This window comes from Scophthalmus maximus, chromosome 3 (assembly GCF_022379125.1).
Source record: "Scophthalmus maximus strain ysfricsl-2021 chromosome 3, ASM2237912v1, whole genome shotgun sequence".
In the NCBI taxonomy this organism is placed as follows: Eukaryota; Metazoa; Chordata; class Actinopteri; order Pleuronectiformes; family Scophthalmidae; genus Scophthalmus; species Scophthalmus maximus.
This window is the reverse complement of record NC_061517.1, coordinates 12,331,222-12,356,856: the sequence shown is the minus strand read 5'-3', so window position 1 is coordinate 12,356,856 and position 25,635 is coordinate 12,331,222. Positions and strand designations below refer to the sequence as shown.

General features: G+C 42.6%; 2 protein-coding genes across 3 annotated transcripts; both read right to left on the bottom strand.

Moving 5' to 3' along the window:
* Positions 1 to 632: 632 nt before the first annotated feature.
* Positions 633 to 6,401, bottom strand: dhh (desert hedgehog signaling molecule). Its single transcript, XM_035644125.2, has 3 exons — positions 5,354 to 6,401; positions 2,543 to 2,804; positions 633 to 2,393 (listed from the first exon to the last, which is right to left on the bottom strand). The coding sequence occupies exons 1-3, from the start codon at positions 5,660 to 5,662 to the stop codon at positions 1,579 to 1,581; spliced, it is 1,386 nt and encodes a 461-aa protein (XP_035500018.2). The 5' UTR covers positions 5,663 to 6,401; the 3' UTR covers positions 633 to 1,578.
* A 3,892-nt stretch (positions 6,402 to 10,293) lies between these two features.
* On the bottom strand, positions 10,294 to 25,627 carry lmbr1l (limb development membrane protein 1-like). Of its 2 annotated transcripts, none has more exons than XM_035644123.2 (17): positions 25,401 to 25,627; positions 19,160 to 19,244; positions 17,342 to 17,375; positions 16,871 to 17,010; positions 16,253 to 16,356; positions 16,019 to 16,142; positions 15,852 to 15,920; positions 15,695 to 15,759; positions 14,889 to 14,961; positions 14,688 to 14,774; positions 14,496 to 14,572; positions 14,336 to 14,413; positions 14,177 to 14,250; positions 13,842 to 13,932; positions 13,652 to 13,718; positions 12,604 to 12,765; positions 10,294 to 12,006 (listed from the first exon to the last, which is right to left on the bottom strand). In XM_035644123.2, the coding sequence occupies exons 1-17, from the start codon at positions 25,461 to 25,463 to the stop codon at positions 11,921 to 11,923; spliced, it is 1,479 nt and encodes a 492-aa protein (XP_035500016.1). In that variant the 5' UTR covers positions 25,464 to 25,627; the 3' UTR covers positions 10,294 to 11,920. The 2 variants fall into 2 exon arrangements, with proteins under 2 accessions (XP_035500016.1, XP_035500017.1); XM_035644124.2 differs by having other exon boundaries at positions 24,758 to 25,525.
* Positions 25,628 to 25,635: the final 8 nt, after the last annotated feature.

Genomic DNA, 25,635 nt, shown 5'->3' with positions numbered 1-25,635 from the left:
GGATTAGTTAACTCCCCATTCAGCTTTAGCTAGATTGGATTAGATTTTGGGGGGGCTGAGACTGGTCGGAGGACAGTGACTGATTGGCCAATGGATGTAAATAGATGGTGGTATTAGGACGGGCAGGCCTCTCCCATTGGCCAGTCAGTGGAGCGGCTGCTTTCCCATCTGCCTCCTGCATCTCAAGGATAATCCCTTAGAATACCTCCACAGATGTTTACAACAGAACATTAACTGAAAGACGAGAATGCAATGCACAATCCTAACATACAGTACAGTTAAAAACCTTGCAGAGGTGAAGGCTCCTTTTTATAAGATGTAGTTTGTATGTAATATAGTGTGGAGTGCTCTATTGAATTATTTACTGCATTGTCAGTGCAGTAAGTACTTGAATTAATTACAAATTAATGACTCATTGTAGATAGACGGTTACCAATAAACTACACATATATTATAAATTTGACTTTGTTATTTACAGTAGTATGTATGGAGAAATGTAAGAAATTATATGGAGTAAAACTCACAGGGATAATATCAGTTCCTCCACAAGGGGGTGTATAACCTTGGGTTTCTTGCCTTGAGTAAAGTCCTGCACATTATTCGGATAATTTTAAACATTGTTTCACATAAAACATATTTAAGGTAGATGTTTATTAGCATTTGATGAATTACATGTCAAAATGTATGGTACAAGCTTGCACAGGCATGGAGCATAGATGGGCTGTGATGAATTAGAAAGTTGTCAATTCAATACACCAATATCAGCTATAATACTTGTGACCCTAATTGATGCATAGATGTTAAAGAAACCATCTCCTGTAAGATTTTATGAACCTGTTTGCTCCCTCCAATCTCTGATAAAGTCTGTGCCTGTGATAAGGTCAAGTTGGTGGCACAGTGTGAGGAATATTAAGTATGTCTGGGCTTTTTATTAACCAGTCAGCCCCTTAGACTGGATTTCCTGTAACACATAATGCTGAACTACGAGCCCTGGAAATGATCTTTAACATGGCAAAGCCTCCCCCAAAGAAAAATAAATATCTAAAGATAAGTCATCTTAACAAACCAAATTTTACTCCAGATCTGAAAAAATGGCATGTAGTGTTGCTCAATAAAATGACATCTTAATTTGTTTAATGACAAGATATTAAAAAACAACATGTGAGGAAATACAGTACATGTAGTATAATAAAAAATTAAACATCTATATATTATGATTCAGAAAGTACAAAAATAAAGATTTTATTGTTGATGGGAATCTTGTTCCAACCCCATTATAATTATGTGTGTATATATATTTTTCTACATATACAACTAAAACTATTAAAAGAAATAGTTTGATGTACAGATATACTATGATACAGTGATTTTGGTATTACCTTTTTACATCAACCTGCTCAGACTATCTGTGTCTGTATATATATAAAGAAAATGTGAAAGACTATACTAACAAATAATAGGGAAAAACAAGCAAGCCATTCAAATGTTTTTAATTTATTGCAGGAGAGAACAGGAAGTGAAAGTGTAAATGTATCAAAACTGCTGTACGACATGTATTAAGTTTATACTTGGAGGCTTTTAAGGATGAAATATGTTGGAGTCTAAAAAGATACATCCAAAACTGTACAGTAATCTAGCATACCAGTGCACATGTGCAGTCTGTCTTTGCAAAAGATGCTTCTCTTCCATCCTCAGAGGTTCACTCAGATTGTCTTGTTTATTCACAATACCATTATTCACATATACACCTGCTCCCTCCTTCTCGGCTGAAGTGCTACAGTCAAAGGAAGTCTTAGTGCAAGCTGTTTCACTGTCAGTGGTCCGCTGTTCTTCGGTCGTCTCCCCCCATAGTAGCTGATTGAATGAGAAGAGGAGTCGCACGGGTCCAAACGCCCAGTGTGCAAGATTGTGGTGTTCCACCAGTGCGTAGCTGGATGCAAGCACCCCGTCGACAAACAGCGTCCCGGCTCCGGTCAGAGGCGCGTACACTCCCATACTCTCCTCTGCAGAAACGGAGATGATTCGAGACGGACGTACACGACCCTCTGCTGTATGGACCAGAACACAGTCTCCTGTTTTGGCTCTGATAGCAAAGTGAGCCTGGTACTCACTGCTGTCAAGTCTGCAGTGGGGGGCTAAAAAGACCAAGTGATGTGCGGTGAGGGCCAATCTGTGGCCATCTTCCGTCTCCAGAGACAGGAAAGTAGACCAGCTTTCTTGGTCGTGGTGCAGGAACAAGAGGACTCGGCTGAACACCACTTGGCCTGTCCCGGACAGGGCCATGACTCTGTCCCCAGGAACCAGCGCTGACAGGCTCTTCTGCCCCCCTCCAGCGACAGTCACCCGGGCCCAGCCGGGGAAACAGCCACCTTTTTCCACTGCCACAGAGTGATCTGCAGGAAGGTCACAGAAAAAAAAGCCATGATGACTACACACATTTTATGTTCCCTTTTTTGTCTTAAATGTCCTGATAAAGGGATGTGATGTCATTTGACACAGTAAACAGCATGACATTCTATGAAAGATCACTCTTTAAACTCACCAGCTTTCACCGAGCAGTGGATATGATATTTGGACTCATAGTGGACCCAGTCAAAGCCAGCCTCCACAGCCAGCTGGGCGAGGAGACCATACTTCTCTGTTTCTCTGTCATTGGTGGTTATGTCCACAGCCCGGCCTTCATAGTGCAGAGAGCCAGGAGGATGGTGGCCGTCTTCATCCCAGGCCTCTGTCACGCGTAAATGAACCCCAGGCCACTGGTTCATCACTGCAATAGCCAAACGGTTCAAACAGTCCTTGCATCGCTAGAACAGAATAAAACAAACGGGAGGTTTGAAGCAGAATAACTTCATAGGTTGGACAATATATAATACTCAAGAAACTCTAATAGAGAACTGTACTAAAGGTGTGATGTCATTTGGAAAAGTATGTCTCCATTACATAAAAGTATTTTTCTGACAACATCCCACCAAGTGCATATCAGCCACAGTTTTGGATCAAATATAAGGGATCTTTATCAAAACTGTCCATGCTTTAAATGTTAATGCCATATGTGTATGCTTAAAATCTAAATATTGGCTCATTATTTGCATTACAATTTATACACTATCCGACTCAAAACTCCAGTTTGGCTCTTAGTATAATAAATACTTATTTGTATGTTTGGGATCTTATAACTGGTTCCATTTTAGTCGAAAATTTGTTGTTGAATATTTTGTTTTCTCTTAACAAAAGACTAACGTGCAAATATCCAGGTAGCAATTCATTTTAATAGTTAATATATTATACAGAACGTTTTGTTCAAAAGTTATTCCTTCAAAGTTTTATAAAAGTGGAGCCAAGATTCAACAAGTATATTTGAAATGATTAATAAGCAGATTCAAGATTGGACTTTATTCAGTACATTTTTACATCTTTTTACGTGTGAAATCAACTTGAAATTAAGAAAATAAATTCTGAGGTTAATTTCAAGACTATTTTTTTCTTGGTTGGCAGAGTGTGCAATGTACAGTGAAAGGCACGTCTGCAATGTCATGCAAACCAACGTGGAAGTGACAGAAACTTGTAATCATTTATTAACAGGGGGAAATGCACCTAAGAAGTCAAGAAGTATGTACAGTATGTGACTGTACAGCTCAGTACACAGACACACTCCATTATAACTCAGAAACACAAAGAAAAAACTGTGCCAGTATTTCAGCTCTGTCTCTGGCTCCCCGGTTATGATCGTTTGTCTTCTAGCACTATCACACAGTTCCTCCTCTGCTCCGCTCAAGTCACTCAACCTTGCTCAAAGAAGAACAAAGCTACTGTAGCCAGTTTGGCACATTCCACGGCCTTTTTCAACAGGGTGTCGGAATAATCAAGGCCATTCTCCGACTTTCCAGATTGTTCCAGGCATGAGTTTCTCATTTTCACCCCTGAGACATTTGATCAGAAATGTGCACAGTGACTCTTTACACCCGCGTGGGCCGTAATATTACAGACTGTGTCAGCATTGTCACAAAATCGCAGGCTGAAAAAAATGACAAAGTCAGCATCCAAATTGAGACACTCATCAGCATCTCCTGAACGCGGATTCACTTGTGACCTGTGCCGTGGTCTGGAATTGATTGGGTAAAGCTTATCTTACAGCTGTTTTAAAAATAAAAGAAGGTCGGGAGAGAAAGTGATGAGCGCGAGAGATGACCTGAGGAAAAGTTGGTTGAGGATGAAGCGGTTTAGCGGAGAGTTGAGGTTGGGACCAAAGAGAGAGGGCAGAGGGGAAGAATGTATGGGCATGAACTTGGGAATGTGACACCAAGAGTGAGAAAGCGAGAGAGACAGAAAACAAACTGGGAGCATTTTTCTCGCAATGCCATTGAAGAGAGGCGTTTCATTGTCGGAATTACAATAGTCGCTTTTCCAACGGTGCCATTACTTCAGCAGGCGGGAATTTTGTATAGGCGACCCCTCCGAGTCTCCAAGTGACGCACAAAGAGCGTCTTTGACATCTGGGCAAAAGAAGGGCACATGCACACATACACACACTCATACTGGGCATCAGAAGGGCACACGTATACAACCGCAGATTTACATCACAAAAACAAAAAGAAAATCACGCGGAAAGGGGAAGAAACACAGATTCACAATCCCAAAACAATCACAGACAGCCGCAGCATCCACAACAGAGCTGAGTGTCAGGAAACCCTGTGGCATTCAAAAGGTTTTGTCCAAGAGTTGTCCATCTCGCTGACCGGATCTTAAATCTCTGCATGCATGGTCTTCAGACACAGAGTCAATAAGGAGCTCGAGTGTAAGTGCCATGCCTGGGTATTTTTCCTGGCAGGCACACTGAGAAACGGCCATAGGAATAGTTTTATTTCCAATAACAAGGACTTTGGTTAAAGATTAAAAGGAGGTGTTCCTGAAGGAGAACTCGGTCTCTTAAGGGCTAGTGTTGAATTACATCCTGATCTTCTTATCTCAAGAAAATGGGAGGGGAAGTTTGCTTAAAACTTACACACTCTTGTGTTGAACATTTGTCCGTGTGTTAAGAGCCTGGAAAGGGCAGGCAGTGAAGAGTGCAGCGAACAATGAATGGGGTTATTGGTTTAGTTTTGTAGGTGCCATGCTCCATTTGCAAGAGTACGACATGTTAAACTGATCTTTTCTCCCTTCGAATAAATGCGGCTAATCGTTCACCCACAAGGGCGATCATCTAGAAAATGAAGTCAATGAGCAGCCCATTTATTGAACTTACTACACAGCGGTCACCAGGTATCAGTGGGGCGATCCACTCATCACCCCATTCAGCAAAATCCCTTGAATCTGAGATGACTGAACTTGATCAAGAACCACTCACTGGTCTCACCTTGGTCATGAAGCGGTCTGCGTTGGTGTTCTCCTCATCTTTGAAGACAATGTCCGGGTTGTAGTTGCACACAAGCTCATTGAAGCGCTCAGAGTTGCGCGTGATCTTGCCCTCTGCCCTCCCGCTGGCCCCGAGGTTGTTCTCTGAGAAGTTGGGGAAAAACTGCTTGTAGTGCATGGCCGTGAGCTTCCTGGGCCTGGGCCGTACGCCGTACCCAGGGCCCGGTCCGCACCCCTGCACCAGCCATATGCAGGTCCAGGCGGCGAGCAGGCCGGGCTGTGCCAGGCGGGCCCACCAGGTCGGCTTCATTGGGGAGGATTGGTGCTCCCGGGAGTCAGTGGCCCACAGTGCCTACAGTGACAGCCCAGCTCCAGGTGTGTGATAGCATGTGAAAGAGGATCAGATCTTGGTCCATTCCAAATCATGGAGTACTGTTGCTACTGTTATTTTAAAATCACACAAAAAAAAAACCTACTAAATGTTTGATTCTTCTTTTGACTGTATTCACTCTTTGCTCTGGGAACAACAAAAAAGAAGAGCTCAAAAGTCCAAAGACAGATGCTCTGTGTCCAAGTTGACTGTTTCTGGCGATTGACCTGAGCGGAAGCACATCGAATGATCTGATTGGCTGAAGTGTGGCATCGGTGATTCAGAAGTGGGGAGACGTGACATCTCCTGTGAAGTTTTCCGTCCCAAGCTTTCACCAAGTCCCAGCTGCTCCTCGGTGCCTCGGGAGGTCACCTGTCCACCACGCAGGTGTTTCTGAGGCCGACCTCTTCTCTCTCTCTCTCCACACAACGTGACGCACGCCTGACGCTCCGACGGCTCGATGATCGACTCCCCTGCAAAGTCCCTACACGGACTCTCTCGTCCTCTCTCGTCCCTCCAGAAATGCCTTTGCTGGGGATGTTGGGGTCTTTCTTTTTTTTTTCTGTCCCCCCTCCTCCCTTTAGTCCACCGTCTTGTGTCGCGTCCGTGCGCTCCTGGCCACCTTGCATCAGCCATTGGGTCTTATGAGTGTCCGGACGAGATCGCCCTCCCTTCCTCTGCGCGCTCCCACCGCGACAGCACACGCCTCCAAACCTCAGCCTCACAAAGGACGTATGATTAGCCCAACCTCGTTCATAATTCAAGGATAAATACAATTCTTCCACTGCCAATTGGAAAAATGCAAAGTTAAGTCAATGCTCCCAAACTGCCTTGTTTATTATTTCTTTGAGACATGATCTTTTCAATATTTTGGGTATGGTCTGTACATGAGGTATATTTAGAGCATAGTACAATTGCACTTGTCAAAAGAAACTCTCATTCAAGTGAATATGTCTGCGTCATTTCTGCTTCCGTCTGCTCATCCCACCCGTCACAGTGGAGGAGTGACGAGAACAGTGATGGATCCCTGCGCGTGTTATTAATAGACAGAGTTTGAGGTGAAGGGTCTGAGAGGGTCCACCAGTGTCCAGCCTTGACACCCCCGGACTGTGACTAACAGTGTTGCCTTCCTGTGTTTGGGGAGGCAGCCTGACCCCCCTGAACCCACTGTATTCCCGAGACCTCTCCGCTGGAAACACCCTCTGTCTGGACGCATCAACATATTATTTTTATCCGTCCCAGAACAATAGCTGGGAGTCATAAAATGTGTCCGATAATGCCAAAGAGGGAGCAGAAAAGAAAGGAATCCTTGTGTCTCAGGGGTCTGACATCTGTAATCACATACGGAAGCTTAAATTAATGGCAGAATAAAGGTCGTAGTGTGTTGCCATCCTATCTCTAGTTTCCTGGAACACTTGAGGAGTCAATGCATCATGGCCAGTTCCCTCACAGCGACTTTGTTTCAAAGAATCTTTATCCCTCTCTCAACAGAGTTGCTCAGTATAGTGGCTGGAGGTTTATAGTTATGTGTCAGCGCAAAGTGTCTGCGTCCCAAAGATGCTTTCTGACTCCTCCACTGTCAAGGCAGACACTTCACGAAAATTCTGCACATACATTTTAAGCACCTGTGAATTTAGTATAGTATAGTAGTAGTATCAGTATAGTCTGTCTGATCGAAACAGATGTTTTCTTTACATAGGCATGAGGAATAGGTCACGGAGCTCCACAGTGACCGTGGATGCATCCTTGTTGGGGAAGTTTCCAGAAGGTCCCAGGATGTTGTCGGGAGGGGTGGCAAGGCGAAGCTGCATCTTCCTGCCCCGCATGATAAACACGGAGGAAGGCTCGAGTCTGGCCCAGGCAGCACAGATGAGAGATATCAGCCTTCATGACAAGTGCAGGCCATGACTCAATCAAAAAAAGCAACAAACACTTTCATATCTACAATTACCCACACCGATGTTTCTCTTCAAAGCTGCACAGATTTCCATCTGACATGAAAGGGAAAGGAAGGAGGCAAACATCTGCGGGTTGGAGATGGAAATAAAGTCATTATTATTAGTTTTTATTTTGGTGCCCCCGTCCCCTGCCTTCCCCTGCCTCTTTCTGGCTCTTAGAATTTCACTCCCCCATTTCAGGATGGGAGTACATGGCTGGATGAATGGTTTGGTTTCCTGCAAAGCCACAGCAAAGAAAATGAGATCTTTCCTGCCTGAGTTAGACTACACTGCTTTGTTCTTTTCAAATGGACGCCTGAGCGTACACCTGAGCGGGTGGTCGAATACTGTATGAACCTGCGAGCCACTTTGCTTGCTGAGCTCTTGGTGAAAAACACACTGGAAACTGGCTAATAACTTGCACAAACTGATCATATACAACCGCAGCGAAAGATGAATTTAGGATAGCAAGCTCTTCTTTTAACGTTACATTTATCATAACACAGAAATTGGATTTTGAAACAACGCTGGCTCTGGCATCTCAAGTGTTTGTCTTGTGTCTTGGAGCTGAATAGACACTCTGCAGGATCCACTTCCTTAGATGGAGGCCGTTGGAAGGGTTGTCGGAGGGGAAAAGGAAAGTCAAGGAACTGACACCTAACCCCCCACACACACACATACTCCCAAACACAGACACAATCACGCACCCACCACTGTACGGTCTCCCGCCGTGTTATCAGCGCAGGAAGAGGCAGGGTGGTGCATTCTGATGTGGCTGCACACACTGGATGATCCTATAGGCTCATGTAACTTTTGTGTATTTCTACACGTCGAGCTTCACAATGCACCGAACACTGTTCATATATGTGCCACATGGAAGTGCCGTGAAAAGAGAACATGAAAATGAAGCGTTCAGGTTTGAATTGCTTTGCCCGGCCTCGATATGGCCTTTGAAAGAGACCAGCGTGCTGGAGTTGAGGCGATGCTGCACCGAAGTGGACAATAGGCTGTGGAGGGTGGAACTTCCTGGCCCCAGACAAGCAGGTCAAACCTCAGATATGATGCTTTTACCTTCTTTTGTGACAAAAGATATTTTACATCGTCTACATCACATGCTGAATGCTTGAATTAATTTAATTGTGATAGCTGCCCTTTAAATTCCACCTCACACCATTCGCCCACACATCCGCCCAGAGCCAACGAAGCGAAGGCCCGTGCCAGTCAAGTGTGTGAAGCAAGTGTGCCGTGAGTGTGCAGGCAGGATGGCGGGCAACTATGGCAAACGGACAGTATGACCCATTATCAGTTGATTAGCGAGCAAGTCTCGCCTTTCCTGTGAGTGGTTCTGTATTTGCGAGAGCGTAAAACGAGGGAATAACAGCCCCTAATGCATTTTGGCAGGGACTTCAAACGGCCGACTGTCAGGAAAGCTAATCTGTGTCTTTTTCCCCCCTTCATTCTTGTGTTTTGACAATAAAGATAGCCTATCTCATCCCATTACAAGCAGGCCGCCTCCTGCCTTGTCCCCGATACGCCCGACAACTACTCCAACAGAGTGCGTTACCCAATGGGACTGCTGGGACACCTTGATTGCACTGCTATCAACCCCTAATATTATGCTGCTGGGAGAGGTGCAATACCATTGTTTCTCCAACAAACTCCAAGGTTAAGACTGGTATGTGGGGTTGCTTCATGTTTGTTTTTGTGTGTGTACAATGTTCCTTTATAGACGGAAATCTTCAAATCCAGCCATGCACCAAAAATGCTGCAGATTAAACCGTTTTCACATTTTCCTAGAGTAAAGGTTAAATTCAGTGAGCATCCCTCAGCAGAGCCTAAGTGTTGAAATAAAATTGTGAATGATGACTGTAAATTGCATTTCTTTAATTGTTTTTTCTCTCTCCCCGAATCAACCAGCATCAGTCTGGGTTTGTTCAAACGTAAATGACAACAAACAAATATATTTTCTTTCAAGACACACCAATAGTGCACTAACCTCTTTGCTCTCGTTCTCTTGCACACGCACACACACACCTTGTATGTCGTTTATGTGTCACTTCCTCAGAGAGAACCCAGTCTCCAGATGTGCAAGTGATGTTACGTCGACATTTGAGTTCATTTCCTTCTCGCGAAGGAAGTGCAGGGCAAAACAAAACCTAGAGCAAATAAGCCCAATTAAAACATCCAACAAAACAAAACAAGAAATGCAAACAAAAATCAAGAGGGAGAAATTAATCAGAGCTGGGGGCTTTTCTTGAACTGACTTCAGAAATGGGGAGATGCGGAAATCAACAATGGGCAAGGAAGACGGATGGAAGAAAGGCGGTGGGTGGGTGGTGAGGTGAAGGAGTGAATGTCTCTTCTCCTAATTTGCAGGGTTTTATCTGGCGGTTGCATCAGAGTGGGGAAAGCGTGGGCTACGGCTGTAGTGGCGTCGTGGCTGGACCCTGCTGACAGACAGGCCAAAATATGGCTTTCTTCTGCTGCTGATTAAAGAAGTGCAACAAAAGGGTGGAGGGATGCAGAGGACAGACGCCCACCACACACACAGTTACATCTCAAACGATGTAACAGCATCAAAGAAACAGCTTACTGGTCATTCTAAAGTCACAGTTTCCACAAGGACACAAAAAGTCAAAAGCACGAAGACATTTTATTGCTTTTCTGCTCAAAACAATGATGGTTATAAATTCAGTTTTAAGAAAATCTGAAACATCAGAGCATTTCATAAGTAAACAGGAAGCACATTGTTTTTTTCATCTCTGAGAACAACGCTAAAGACTTATTTTTGTCCAAACTGTATCACATTCAATGTTTTTAACATGTGAATATCCCAAAATGCCCATAAATAAAGACTTTAAAAAAAACAGCACATTAAAAACGGTGTTCCCTAAAAACAAATGGAAAATCCCAGAAAACATGAGATAAGTAAACCTAAGTGCTCCGTGTATAATACATAACTAACCAGAGAAAGAACCTGACAACACCCAAGGTGATGTTGGGTTTGAGAAACACTGCCCCCTGCTGGTCAAACCAACATCTCTTAACCTGCTGATACAGCAGCAATGGCAAATAGTGACATGAGATCATCAATATGTTGAGGATGATGAGGTACAGCTGATTAACAGAACAGAACTTAGGTTGAAAAAATATTAAAAACACACCAGAGAGGACTGCATGGCTTGACGGCAGCCACATTTGTTATAAGAAAATAATGAAGAAAATAATAAAGAAATTCTGAGATTGCACCACAAGTTACAACAAGAAGAATGATATTAAAAAAAATAAACTTTTAAAAGCATATATAAAATTTAAAAAAAATTACCTTTGGTAAAGATAAAGTGTGCTTTTTACTTACAAAATATTGCACGTTCCCATACAGATTCTTAGCAATTCACAGTTTGATTGGTCTAAGGCATTCGTTTCTCCTAGTGAGTGTCACATGGCATTCAAATATCTTGAAAAAAATAAAGCTATCTTTTTAGTGTTTTTGAAAATTGTAGATTAATCCTCAGACTCAGTGAGCTTACTGCCATCTTGAAAAAGAAAAAGCAAAATCCTGCTCAATAATGAATCACCACAGAAAAGGTCCAACACTCCGCTGCTACCTCACCCTCTTATGTTCCCTGTGTAACCTGCTGATCCACAGAGAGACCAGGTAGTCTGTGTCCCCTTCCTCTCATTTACTAACTTAACACTGGTTCACACCGAGCCACCAAACACATGGAAGTAAGATTCCCAATCCTAAAATAGTGGCACAGCCTAAGAGAGGAAAGCGTGGGGAAGTCACGCAGAAAGCGAGAGCACTCAATCGACCCGAAGCAGGAAGAGGAAATTATGTCACAGCCACAATGTAATATTTCAAAATAACTCTGCTGACTTTCACGTGTCAAAAGAGCAACGGCTGTCCAATGAATCCTGTTTTCGTGAGGCATCAGGCTCTGTTGTTGTCCACTATAGTAGGACGACCAATATGGCTGTTATCCCGTTTCCTCTTGTTCCAGTCGTAATCATGACTTGGCTAAGCACTTGTACCAGTGCTTGTCCTCACAGTCAGTTAACTGCATAAACTTGGACCCTGATAAACTGTGTCATTAAACACAGCTTTAAGAAGAGCTCCCACTGTGCAGACGGACCCTCTCCCGTCTGTTCACACAGGGCGAGATGACCTATGTGATGCAAAGGCACTGAATCCAATAGGTTGCACATTTTAAATGGCTCAGCTTCTTTAGGGGTTGGAAAAGGCAGTGGTCGGGAGAAGTCACTGGATTTTAGAAAGTCCACTTGCCAGGAGGAGTCTGAAGGGGACGGTCGACCGTGACACAGTTAAAGGCAGTCTGTGGAGACCTGCAACAACAACAGCGAGAGAGAGAGAGAAAAAAAAGTCAATAACATCACACACAATCACAAGGCGGAGCAAAGCTAAGAAAAGCTAAGAAAAATAGTGATTTAGGTAAAGTCTATTAATCACAGAACAAAAGTAAGCTGGGAGGCAATGGGAAAGTGCAAGAGAGCCGCCATGGTGCAGAGATGCTATCTGTGCCGTGAGGAAGGCGATTGCGTGTATATGTATGTGTGGGTTTGGCATGTCCATGCTCCGAGCGCTTGTTTGTGTTGGGTGGAGGGTTTAGAGGGTGTGTGTGTGTGTGTGTGTGTGTGTGTGTGTGCAGCGAGGGATCTGGGGCGGTGTGCATGAAGGTCCCCAAGGGGCACCCGACTCTCCTCCTGTCCCTTTACACTTTCCTGAAAGAATTGTATTCTTTCTATCTGAGGAAGAGAGACCAGCCCATTGGGAAACTGGGCCAAAGGTGGAAAAAGCTATGACACAGCTATCCAAGTGCAACTAATTTCATCGGCTCAACACAATCGCATGGAAAGAAAAATAAATGCAATACAAAGTGACTTCATTTGGTTTTATAAGTCGTGAGGTGAATTCCAACTGACCAAAGGCACGGATTAGCTCTCTCTGAACTGCCCAGGTGACGGTCTTGATCAGGGAGGCGGATGTGAGCCCAGCGAACAGCATGTTGTACAGGAAGACGATGTAGAAGTTCCCGAGCCAGTTGTACCGACCAAAGTCTCCCAGTAGATCGAAGCGGGTGATCCCTGACACAACGGGGGCCAAAGAAAATGTTCCACATGTGAAACAGTGACTCGAGCCAAACCTCCACTGCAGTGTTTGTGTCATACATATGCCCTCTTGTGGTCAAAAGTAAAACTACAAGTAAAACGTTGATTCAAACCAAATGCTGGGTCCCAATTCCATATTTTATAGTAATGAGCTGAATACATACACTAAATACATTTTCAAAGTTTACTTATTACAGTTACAGTACAGCTCCAATGAAATAAATGTACATGATATAAATCGAGATTTAATTTAATTCTTGTTTTTATGTTTTTCATGATCCTCCTTGATCTGTCTCGCCAGCATCCACGATTTAGTCGTGTTTTTCAGTTTGTACAGTAGACTACTACTTTCTTTTATGCATTACAACTGAATGATAATAGCACACTCAGTCCCCATGACCGCACCACTTCACAAGTGTAACAGTTCATCTGTGATATGTCCCCATTATTCTCAATACCATCACTTCCAGGATTTGTCACTTTGTCTTTTCTGTACATTTGATTCCTTGTATATATTTATTTATGTACATTATATATTTTCTGTGTTTTCATAGTCTATAAGGATTTACTGTAAATTCCATATATTCTTATAGCTTCTTTAAAACAAAACCCCACATGTTTATCCCTTACTTTTTAGTCTTAATTCTATATAATTTGTTGTCTTGTGTTACCTAATTAGGAAACTACAGGCTTATCATTGTACAGTGAAAATAAAAATATCTATTCTCCATTCTATTCTAAAATATATAATTGTTGCTACTTTTCCTCTGAGTACATTATGTACTCTGATTGTAACCTTATTAGTGTTGGCTTGTAGAATGAAACTGGGACAAATACTACACCTGTCATTTATTCTACTTACCAAGTGTGCGTGAGAAGACCGGCAGTGCAGAGCTCAGGATAAGCAGTGAAACACAATTTGCAATTATCTAAAAAGGAACAAAAATTTAGAAATTACTAAAAGGTGTAAACACAGTACATCTCGAGCTTCGGATTATATCTCAATGTGAGATTAGATACATGTTAAAGTAAAAAAGGTAGCTGTAGAGTACCTGGGTGAGGTTAGTGTCCTGTGCACGAGGCAGGAGGCCAGTGAAGAGAGGAGAACTATAGAAACCGACTACTGAGGACACCATTAGGTAGCTGACAATCATTTTAAGGACAACAATAGAGAGAAGAGTAATACACCCACATAGGTTGTTAATAACATTCAGAAAGTACTTCAGTGTTTTCTAATGGATGACTGTTATAGCATGGGTCAACATCAAACACACTGGTCAGAGTTGAGGGGTAAAGTCTGTTGATGGCTGAGTCACATGCAAATGGACATGATGAGTTAACCGTCTGTGTGCACACACACTCGTAGGTGAACAGGCTTAAAGGATACAGGATAAGGACGACTTGAACCGCAGCTCCCAGGGAGCCGAACATAGAGAAGGAGGCCATTCCCAGGTGAGGGTCCTACAACACACAGAAATAACATCCATCAGCGTGTACAGATGACAAGATGATGCTCATTACAATTTCTTTCTGGACAAATATTCACCTCCATTCCTCTGGGCATAGCCGTCTCATCCAGGAGCAACTCCAAAACGTTGAAACAGACCATCAGCACACACATCACCTGCAGAGACACAGGCAGAGATAATTCAATTAAAACAATCATCTGTGCTAATAAATAAAAGTAGAATTTAGTGTTTGTGTACCGTTAGTGCGAGGAGCCCAATCATAGCCAGTGGATAACCCAGGTTTCGCTGCCATGGTGATGCTTTCCTACGCATCTCTGTGGGGTAAACAGAATGGAAAAAAGAGAAATGAGGGTACAGCAATGAATGACTGTACAATGTAATTACTGTGAGAGCAACCGAGAAGATAGCAGCCTCTACAGTCAGTCTCACCCAGGGCGATGCGCTGGCTCCGCAATGTTTGGTGCTCTTTTTTCATCGCCTCCATGTTCAGCTTGACCCAACATGATGGACTGCCGCCTTCAATCAGACAACAACAGTTGACACATGACAAAGACACAAAAAGAGCAAATCAGTCGGCTGTAAACTGAATCAGAAAATGGCAGAGGGCAGTTTTCATGGTTAACCTCTTACAGTTCAGTTTCCTGGAGAGCGCATCTTCTTCAAATGTGGTGCAGTCCAGTGTATCTTCCACATCCTCCAGCAGCTGAAGACGTTAGGATGAATTGAGTGGTTAGGAAGTTGCAGTTCACAGCCGCAAAAAAACAACTTTTTTATGTGAAGAAGGCATTTTAATCATGCTAGTAGAATGGATCTAAGGATGTCAGTATTAGTTGTTGAGATATTTCAGTCTGGACCAAAGTGGTAGGCAGACGGAGAGACCACTAGATACATTATGATGAAATGTTGTGTTGATGTAACCTAAGTGATTCCTGAACCTGACCATCAACAGGTCAAATGTTTTTAAATTGTCCAGTACTTTCGCATGACTACTGTCCTTGCAAAACAAATGTAAAATAATTATCCTCATCTGTAGTTCATGTTTAGTGCTAATAAGCTAATATTTGCATATTAATAAAGTAAAGATTTGTGCACATTGACAAATACCAATACTAAAATGTAGTGATACAGTGTCTGACATTGGTTGTCAACTCTGTAAAACTACCGCTAATTAGAGTTCACAGAGGCATCCATAATTTTTCCCAAAGATTTCATAATGTATTTAATCCTTAAAATTTTTTCAAACTGTGCGAAGTTCATCCATTTCCCTCACACATGAAAATCTACTTTAGTATGCATACTGTCTACTTACGTCTGTAGTGGGAACACACCTCACAATAAAAACCTGCTTAGAATCACTATATGTAGTATGGATTTTGGACATGGCAAAAAATGTGTTACTTTTTAATTTCATTTTAGACATTAGATCAAAGACTCACCCGTGGTTTGACAAGCAGGCTGCCTGTTACACTGAACATTCGGGACAACCCAAAGGGAGTGCACACTGAGGAGAGGAACACACAGATGGTGATATGAAAGTGTCATTTGCTACAGTTTTTTAATCTACTCAAGTTTTTATCACCAACATATACTTACACAATAGCAGCAACACTCCAAAGAGAGAGATGCCTGAGTACAGGTAGGGAAGGTAATACTCCCACAGGTCTAAAATCACAGGAGAGTATAAGCATTTATAATAAATAAAAAATAAAAAAGTAAACCCCACTGTCATCTTTATCTTTATGTATGATGGGGTGACTCACCGTAGAGGCTCTTTCTGGCTATGTTGTCATGGAGGAGGGCCGATGCCACCCACACAATGCCCAGCACAAGCAACGCCAGCAGCAACAGCAGCACAACTGCTTCATACACGCGAGCCATCACCCCCTACACACACACACAACAGATACTCGGTTATCAACAGGTTCAAATACAGAAGTCTTTTTTTGTTTTTAATGGTTTTCAAAATCTAGAGCAGACAATGTTAAAACGTGTACCTTTTTGGACCCCGCAAATCCCTCAGACTCCGTGAAGAAGTAGGCAAAGGGCATGAGGAAGACCAGAGACAAATTCGAGAAAAGGAAAACTAGGTTCCACAAGCCTGACATGTGAGGAAGAGATATTTTCCAAGTATTAGTTTTCATTTAGAACATTCATCAGGGTTAAAATTGCAGTGAGGCATTTCAGCAGTACCACTGAAAACCACCAAGGGGCATAGTCACATAGTCAGATCTTTCAACAACACAGTTCAACATGTGCAAATAAACAACATTTGACACCTAAAAAGGAATTAAATAATGTGCAAGACTATGGTCTGAGATTACCATCAGAACACTTTGCACATGAAACAACATGTACGAGAAGTATTCACTTGAAGCTGGAGACCATTTGGACCATGTTTCCAAACTGAAACACTGAACACCGTAAGGTCACATCTCTTCTTTCTATCCATTTTAATTATCTGATTCTGGTCAGACACAGGCCTGTGTTGTATTGATCTGGAGGTAACTGCCAGTGATCCTCATGGGATCTGATCCAGCTTCAAGCAGTAACGACCTCTGCTATGACCAACTGTTGTTTTGGTGTTGTCAACTAGTAGAACTATTAGGACGCACCGTGGATAAGAGATCCATTGAGCCACTGCATGTAGTAGCTCTGTGGGAAGGTGAGCAGCACCTCGTTGGACAAAATGGAGATGGGGAGTAGGAGTACAGCAGACACCGCAACAGACAGGGTGAACGTACACAACCACAGGCTGGAGGAAGAAGAAAGACAATCAGGCAATCAGTGAAGTCTGCACTTGTCACCGCCAGGGTGAAAGGCTAGGGCGTCCTGGGATAAGGTAAGAGCACAGTGACAGTGTGGTGGGACAAAGGCCGGAGTTACACCGAAGGGCCCCAATCCTAAACAACAACCACACAAACACACATGTTCACACAAGACAGGGCAATAAATCTACAGCCAACGGGCCTCAGGCCACTACATGTCATGTTGACTAAGTTATCTGCACAACAACTCGCACTGACACCAGTGTGAGTGAGAACAGTTTGCTGTGGGTCAGTTAAACATTGGAGGATTTCACTTACGCAATTTTGTTGACGGTGGCATCTTCAATATCCTCTGAAAGAGCAGAGAAATAAGTATGATTAAATCCATTACAAAACTGACTTCAACTTGCAATTTGCTATGCCAAACAAGGGTAAGTTGTCACAATGATAACCAACTTATTTTTAATAACTGTTGCCGCTGATAGAGCCTTAAACACAGATTACTTTAAGTGCAATCAGATAAAGTGTTGAAATGTTCACAGAATATAACAAATATATCTGTTATTAAAAAGGTAGAACATGTCAGGGGGCAGTGTCTGCATACAGTATACTGTAAAAAGGTATATAGAGGGACATTGTAATAGAAGAAGCCTATGAGGATGAAAAAAAGCAAACGCCTCACTGGCCCCAGAAGGGGGTGGAAGTGGAGGTGCACATTAGGAACATTCTGTACCAGCAAAACCCAGAGTCTAGTTAAAAACTGAATTTCATATAGGCCAAACAAGAACTGCAAAAAGTCAAGTATTAAGCATATCTGTAAGTAATAAAAATAATATTTGTAAACAATAGCCATAAAATAATTGATCTTTGTTAGGCATCTTCCAACTTGCTATCGATCTCTTCAGCTCTACTGGTAATGTGCAAAACCAGTCCACAATACTGTTATTTCCTCCAATTGCAAATGTTGGCACAGCTGTTTAATAATGAGCCAAAGTCTGAGGAGCAAAAAACCTGTTCCTGGCGCCTGTCAAAGATGACTGTTTATTTGTGTTGCTCAATTGTCATTTAGCTGCAAGGCACAACTGTTCTGTTTAGTTATTGATGCATGGACAACAGTTACAACAGTGAGCTAATGCATAGCAGGTTTCCAAAAAGAAAAAAGAAAAAGAGACTATGAGCTGGCTATGACCCAGTTAACAACCCAGCCCAGCCACAGCAGAGCAAAGATCTGGCTAGTTGGACATCCTACATCTGCTTCCAATAGTGACAAGTTATTGGATTTATTATGTAACTGTGAGTCCAGTCATACTGCAGAAGGACAAACTGGGTTTTTTTGTTTAATAATGTGATAACACAATAAAGATCCAAATGCATGAGGAATGTCACATTTATGTAAACGGTTTGTAAGCAGAGTTGAAAAATTTGAAATAATTGTTATGAAAAACACAAGCCAGTTACTCAGAGTAAAACTGAGCAGATGATTGAGCTACTGCTCTAATGTTAGTTGTACAGTATTTAGTATTTGTTTGTAGAGGGGGCCTTAAAGTACAACACTGTTTTTCTTGTAGCAACATTCTTCACCGCCCCTCCACCGGGATACTGCCTGAAGAGGTGGTTACATGTTACACAACACACCTTCCTCACCTCTGGGATAATCTGGCCAAGGTCCAAAGTTTTGGGTTGAAATGTGCAATCCTGGCCGTGTGTAAACTCTTACTATATTTACATGTATGCAAACATGGAAAATGTCTATATTTAAGATATCTACACATAAATGTCTAGACGGAAGTAAGAACACCATGTTTGCAAAATGAGTAAAGTTTGTGAGATTGGCAATATTCATTTTTTTTAGTTTTTGAAAAATTCATAAAGAAAGCTAGAAAATAGACACTGTTGCCTCCTGCATTCATTTACTCCACAGAAAGGGAAGTTTCTGAACAACACCTGTGCTTGGTTGAAAAATGTGGCCTACATGCTCAAGTGGGGGAAAGAAGATCCACTGAACCTCACTGTAATCAGTATGCTTGTCAAGACCATCAGTTAGCCTCCTGGCAATTCACCATAAGATGTAGACAGAAATCTTTCTCACAAAGCAATCTGTGCAAGGGGCTTTTGAAAATCCAGGAAGATATTGACCTGTGACAAACTCCGCTGTCTTCTTGAAGTGGGTAAGTATGAGGTAGGACAGTATGTAGAGGCATGTAAACAGGAGCACACAGATCTGCAGAGAAGAGACAAAGGAATTTCATTAGTAATTTTCATATTGAAAAGCTTAAGAACATGTGTTTTCTTGTGTAAGCAGTCAACCCGTCTATTTCCATCCAATACTACTGACAAGCAACACCTTTATTTAAGTTGACATACATTTTCTGTATATATTTTGTATGCGGTGAAGTGGGGGCGGATTGGTGGCACACATGGAAGAGACAGACATGATGTATGGAGGGGAGAGGAAATTGTGAGCATCGAGTCTCGGCGACAACAGATTTGTTCCTCAGAGTATTAAGTATAGTTTTGTGCTGATAAACAGCAAGATGACAACAAATCGAGCTGTGTATTACTACAAATGTAAACAGCCAAGAAAATTCCCCATATTGTCAATACAAGGAGAGACAGATGGACTGTATTCAAAGAAAGAGTGAAATGGGTGGCAGAGATGAACTAAGACGGATTAAGGGCGGGGGGGGGGGGGGGGGGGGGGGGGGGGGGGGGGGGGTTGGGGGGGGCTGTTAAAAGAAAATGGGGTTAATACCAGTGACAGAATGCCCCAATACAGCCTGTGACAATTACACTCAATCTACTGTACCAACATTGTTTAGGTTTAACCCTTATTCACAGAGCAATCTGTTATCTGACAAAGCTTTTTAACATTTCATTAAAAAGACTGAAGTAAATCACTTATATGACTATTATATAAAACATGAAAGAATAGCTACTTTAATAAAAACATGAATGAAAAGAATCACTTTTTCAAAAATGAATTTCCCCGACTTTTAGATTAACTCTTCTTCTGTCCACTTAAGAGTTAGACAGCTGTCTGTATGTAAATCCAAATATGTGTCATCTGTGTGGACCCGTCTAGACAGAAGGTCGATCGTCATCACACCAACACAAATTGAATTTTTGGACATGAGGATGACTGACACATCCAGACCACAGCTCAGCAGAATGCAAAACTTGTATTTCCAGCAGGAGGGTTTTAAGAAACACCAATGTGTGAGAGAGGCTGTATATATGCTTCACTTAAGCACTAGAAATGGGAAGGTCTCGAGGCAAAAGGGGGAATTTAAACTATAGCTGCTCTTAGACATACACCGAAGTCCAGACATTTCTCTCAACTTTCTCGAGGGGCTGCAAGTGAGAACGCAAATGTCTAGAAATGTCGCTCCGGATATTTTCCGGAACTTTTCCTGCCAAACTAGACACTTCACACTAAAAAAACAACAAATGTTGCATGAGTAAAAATGAGCACAACAAGTAGTTGTAGTATGTAATGTAAATGATGGTCCCTAGGGAAACAACTACAACAAACAAAAAGAGTCTCTCTAGAGAATGACAGAAATGTGACGGCATGCGGAGGAGGTGTAAAACCAGTTTCCTATACCAATGCAAATGAAGCATCATGAGTTGCTTGAGGGAACAATTAATGTCCCAGGATAACAGAGGGCCATAACAAAAACATTCATGGTGACACAGTATACACTAGTTTTTCCATTGCTTTTAAGAGCATTTTTTAACAAATGACTGGGATAAACGGAACAATATCAGGCATGCATCCTCCTCCTGTGGTTCCAGGAGCCACCAGGTAATGACCCACTTTAGAGCAGGGACAACACCTTGTAAATGAATACAACAATACACAAGTGATTGTTTCAATTGTGTATATCAGTGTTAACAAATACCAAAAGACAAGTTCTACCACTGATATACACTCAGGTTAGCATTTTGGCCAGCGCCATCTTGGTTTTGTGAAACCAGAAGTTACTATATTCATATGAGACTATACTCTATGAGACCATAGAGATAACCATAAACCTTATCATAAATAACTATAAATTGAGAACACAAATACAACCAAATACTTAGAACTTATAACAAACATTTATTTTACACAAAATGTAAACATAAATGCATGTTTAAAGGCTCAAATCAGTCGGCCGATAATATCGGTCGGGCACTAAAATATCAGACGATACCAATATGTCTGTGAAAGGCTAATATCGGCTGATATTATCGGCCAACCGATATATCGGTCAGGCTCTAGACCATCATTAAATGAACATCATGCTGTGTTGAAGGCTTGAAACTATAGATTCTTTTCTTTTCCTCAGGAAAATGTTTATTGACAATTCAACAGAACTACAGAATACAGTCTTCAAAATGATCACACACTTGAATTAACACTACTCTCAAACACTGAAAATGATTACGTTGATTTAGGCAGTTGCTCTATGCTGAATTAGTTTTGGCTTGGTGTACAGAACAAACTGGCAACTTAGTTTAAGAAATCTTATGTTTCTTGTTTTAAGTTTTTACAGTGACAAGGAGACCAAACTAAACCTATTGTCAAACTGGACCTGGACCTACCAAACAAGATTTCCTTCTTCCTAACTTTATCACATATAGCTACAATTTCCTTTTTCTGAACTAGACATTACACTTGATCCGTTGAGAAAACCACGGTCTTAACTGTGTATTAGTAACATACTAGCTGCATCAGGCAAATAACAATGAACTGTGCACAACTAATCAGCTCAGTCTGCACAATAGTTCAATAATGCAGCAAACTTTTGGCAAGTTATGGTTAATCCCACAAAAGGAAAAGCAGTGAACAAAGGATGGCTAAAGGGTGAGAAATAGATGGAAGGGCAGAATAACACCCTGTTTAGTCAACGTTTGCGGGGGTACACGTGCCGACGGGCAATGTGAATAGCTGGCAGCACATCGCAGGCCACTGGGAGGAGAGTTTAGAGGAATTCAGCATCCAAAGAAACATCTTTGTGTTGAACACAAAGTCCCAGGGCCCCGGGTTTACTTGGGACATTTTAAAATTCACAGAGTAACCTAAACATCTTTGTGCTGCTTCAAGCAAAAAAACAATGAAGTTTAAATGTTTTCACATCTCGCCTACTAACCTTGTAGTTCCTGTGAAAAATTCAAAAGGAGCTGGAGGCTGGCGGAGGAACAGCACGTCCTTGCAAAATGTCAAATAGACTCCCTCGGAGTGAGCTATTTCAGGGGCACCTCTTGACCAGCTACACATTTTAAGAAAAAACAGCCCAGCCAATGTATTCAAGAGGCTAGATTAGGCAAGATATTCTAACCTATTCAAGATTTATTTAACAGCCAGAATTATCTTAAAATATTGCATCATCATTGCCATCATCAGCCAAATGAAGGTGAGTGACACCTAAAAAGTAGCTGACAATAATGTCCTTTGTTTATTTTTTTTTACCTCTACAAAATTCCGACAAGGTTTCCTATGAAACACAAATTTGCTGTGGCCTACGATAAATAGATAAAGCGGCACTCTTTGCATATGGTGACTTGAGCTGTGTCTTAAATTTTGCAGATGCTGGGCGTCCCGTTTCTCCAATGAAAGATCTTATCGTGACCTTTTATTCTACTAAGCATTGATCCTCCTCGATCCCTCTAGGCTCAGGGTGCGGGCTGTAGGTGTGTACTCCTGGCTCTACCTTTTACAACCTCTTACGTGGACCGTTTTTAAAATCTAAACTAGTTACGTTTGCCTCTTATCTAAAACGATTTACAGTTCAAGGGAAGAGAATCTGACAGCAATCAAACATTACCATTTATTAGCCGGTTATTTTGCTTAATCATGCATTTAAACACTTTATTTTTTCTTTAAAAAAAAAAAAGCCAATAATTAATGACCATTTACAGCAGGTTTTTACATAAAGGTGCTTTCAGACATGCACTGGTGTCTGACCATTTTCCTGAACTTTTGTCCGCAAATGTTGCTCTGGATATTTTCCAGAACCTTTCAAGCCAGCCCCCTAGTAAAATTTCCAGAAAGGAGCCCATGTGAGAATACAGCGAGGAAACCTCCGGAAGATTCACAGCGAGTGAGTGGGCGCTCTACTGAGGCGCGACGCCAGTTTTCTTGCTGTTGTGAACGCTTCTGACACAGACAATCTCCTGCCGCGTTCTTCATATGTGAACGGCAAACTCCAAAAAAATGTCCAGGCCCAAATTTCCGGACAATTTCCGGAGTTCATGCGAGAAAACTATACTATAAATACGGCCTTTTTTTCTGCCACTCAAGCGCAAAACTTCACCATTTGTCTGAGCTTCAACAACATATATAGTGAACACTATTATTATGTAAATGTGTCCTTCTGTCCTTTGAGCATGGGAGAGATAACCGTGGGAGCTCCTCTGCCCTCGAGGCAAGGCCATTGGAATGCAAACTATGTGACTAGAGTTTATTAAGTAAAAACAATATTTAATATCGGAATAGTTTTCAAATGCCTTAATATCGACCTTGAGCCAGATCAGTTCCGGGATGATGAGACGATGAAAAATGTCCAACAAACAAGCACTGCTGGTGAGAGCATTTGCAGATTAAGGATTTAGATCAACAACATGTATACATCTGATTTACAGACTTTACAAAATGCTTGATTAGCATCTTATATATTTTCAAGATCTGTACAATCATGAACGTTGCTGTATCCACTAAACTACTATCCACGATACTACAGTATCCGCATCTGGTCTTGTGATGTGTTGAGCCGTTATCAATTAGACACATGAGGTACATGAAACTGGTACTTACACTGCCGCCACGTATTAAATCATTTTAAAATGAGACGATCGATGATAAGCCTAGCATAAACCCATTAATGACGAGCGATCCAAGGATAGCCGACCCGCCCGAGGCAGCGTCGTGACGAGTTGGTGAGCAGGAGACTTGAGGCCTGCCAGTGGCTTACGAAGGGGGTGTCGACTAATAGCATTAGGGTCTTAAGGTGAAAGGGACAATGACAAAACAAGGCCATTGGAAGAAATGTGGGCAACTTTGTTTGCTGCTCGTGTAAAAGGGTAATTCCACCAGTTTTATTCTAATTTCAAAATATGCACATGCCATCATGAGCACAGTTTCCCGTGACTTCCTGAAGACTGTGTAACATGCTTTGGCATTATCCAGAGAGGATGTTGTTGGTCCTAACCTGTCAATGTGGGTAGACTGAAGAGTCTCTGATGAGGTGGAAATATTTGAACCGGCTGAGGAGGCCGGCTGAGTCGTTCTCAAAGACACCTTAAACTGAGTCAAGTTATGGCTGATAATTTAAAGCAAGAGATCTTTTCCATGGCAGACATTTTGACTTATCATAGCACAAAAACGAGCTATAAAATGTGATTGATTGATAGAAAAAGCACAAGTATTAAGTAAATAATAATACCACCCTCGAACACCTTAACACAACGATGCAGCCATTATTAACAGGATTAACTACTTCTGTGGTTTATGCTGCCTTGACATGTTAATGACTGCTCTGGAAAAAAGAATATGGCTTCACTGGTGCATTTCAATCTGCCCGTTCCTTTGTTGTCGCAATGATTACATTTCCCCCGGGGGATCATTAATTTAATAAGACATAATTAATCCATAATGTGCCTGTTCCACTTCTACATCTATAATTAGAGTACTTTGAAGTTTCACGACAAGTTGAGTGTGCAGCACAGAAGAGAAAAAAAAAGTTATTTGACCTCATCCATTATTGTTCAGAAATATTGGAGACAGGATATCTGTGGAAATGAACTGCCCGTGCGATCAGATTCTTCTCTCCTTCTTCTTCGGGGTTAAAGGTCACTCTCGGCGTGCCTCGCTGTAACACAGCTGATCTCTCCGAAGTCTGAAGTTCAGCAGGAAGCGTTGCCCTCGACACAACACTGAGAACAAGCGAGGTCGGACAGTCCCTGACAACAAAGTGCTGAACGTCACAGAACATCACAGCAGACAGACGGAACAAGTGAAGCGGTTCAGAGCCGCGACGGAGGAGACGCAGCTCCAGATGCTCCGGAGCCCAGCCGGTGACCGGCGGCACCAATCAGCGTCCCCGCAGCAGTCGAGCTAACTGTCACAGAACATGCTCCGTTCGGAAAGAAACCCGGCCGTTTATCGCACGAACTCCTTGCTCCAGATTACTGCTGGAAACAGAAGACCCGTTACCGACTCACATCCGAGAGATGAGCGACCCCCAGCTCGCGCGCGAGGAAAGAGAAGTAAAACGTCACGAGTCAAAACTACTACGTGTGCTTCTCCCCCCCCCCCCCCCCCCTTCGAGGTGGTCGAGCCTCGTCATGCGGATTCACCGACCGACGGTCGCGTCTCGCCACCCGGTCTACTCACGATGGTCTCCCGGACACGGTTGTGGAAAAGTTGCTCTCTAACCGACACGTCGTCCGTTTCCATTGTCCGACACCATTCCCGTGTCCTGCCGGGCTGCGGGGCGCTGCTACGCTGTGACAAGACGGGGCATCTCGTCGCGGACGGCGGACGGCGGGTGGGGCGGGAGACGTGTGAGCGTGTGTGCGGCTGCTTGTCGGCGATGAAGTGACGCGGCCGAGCCTCGCTGTCGCCTCGC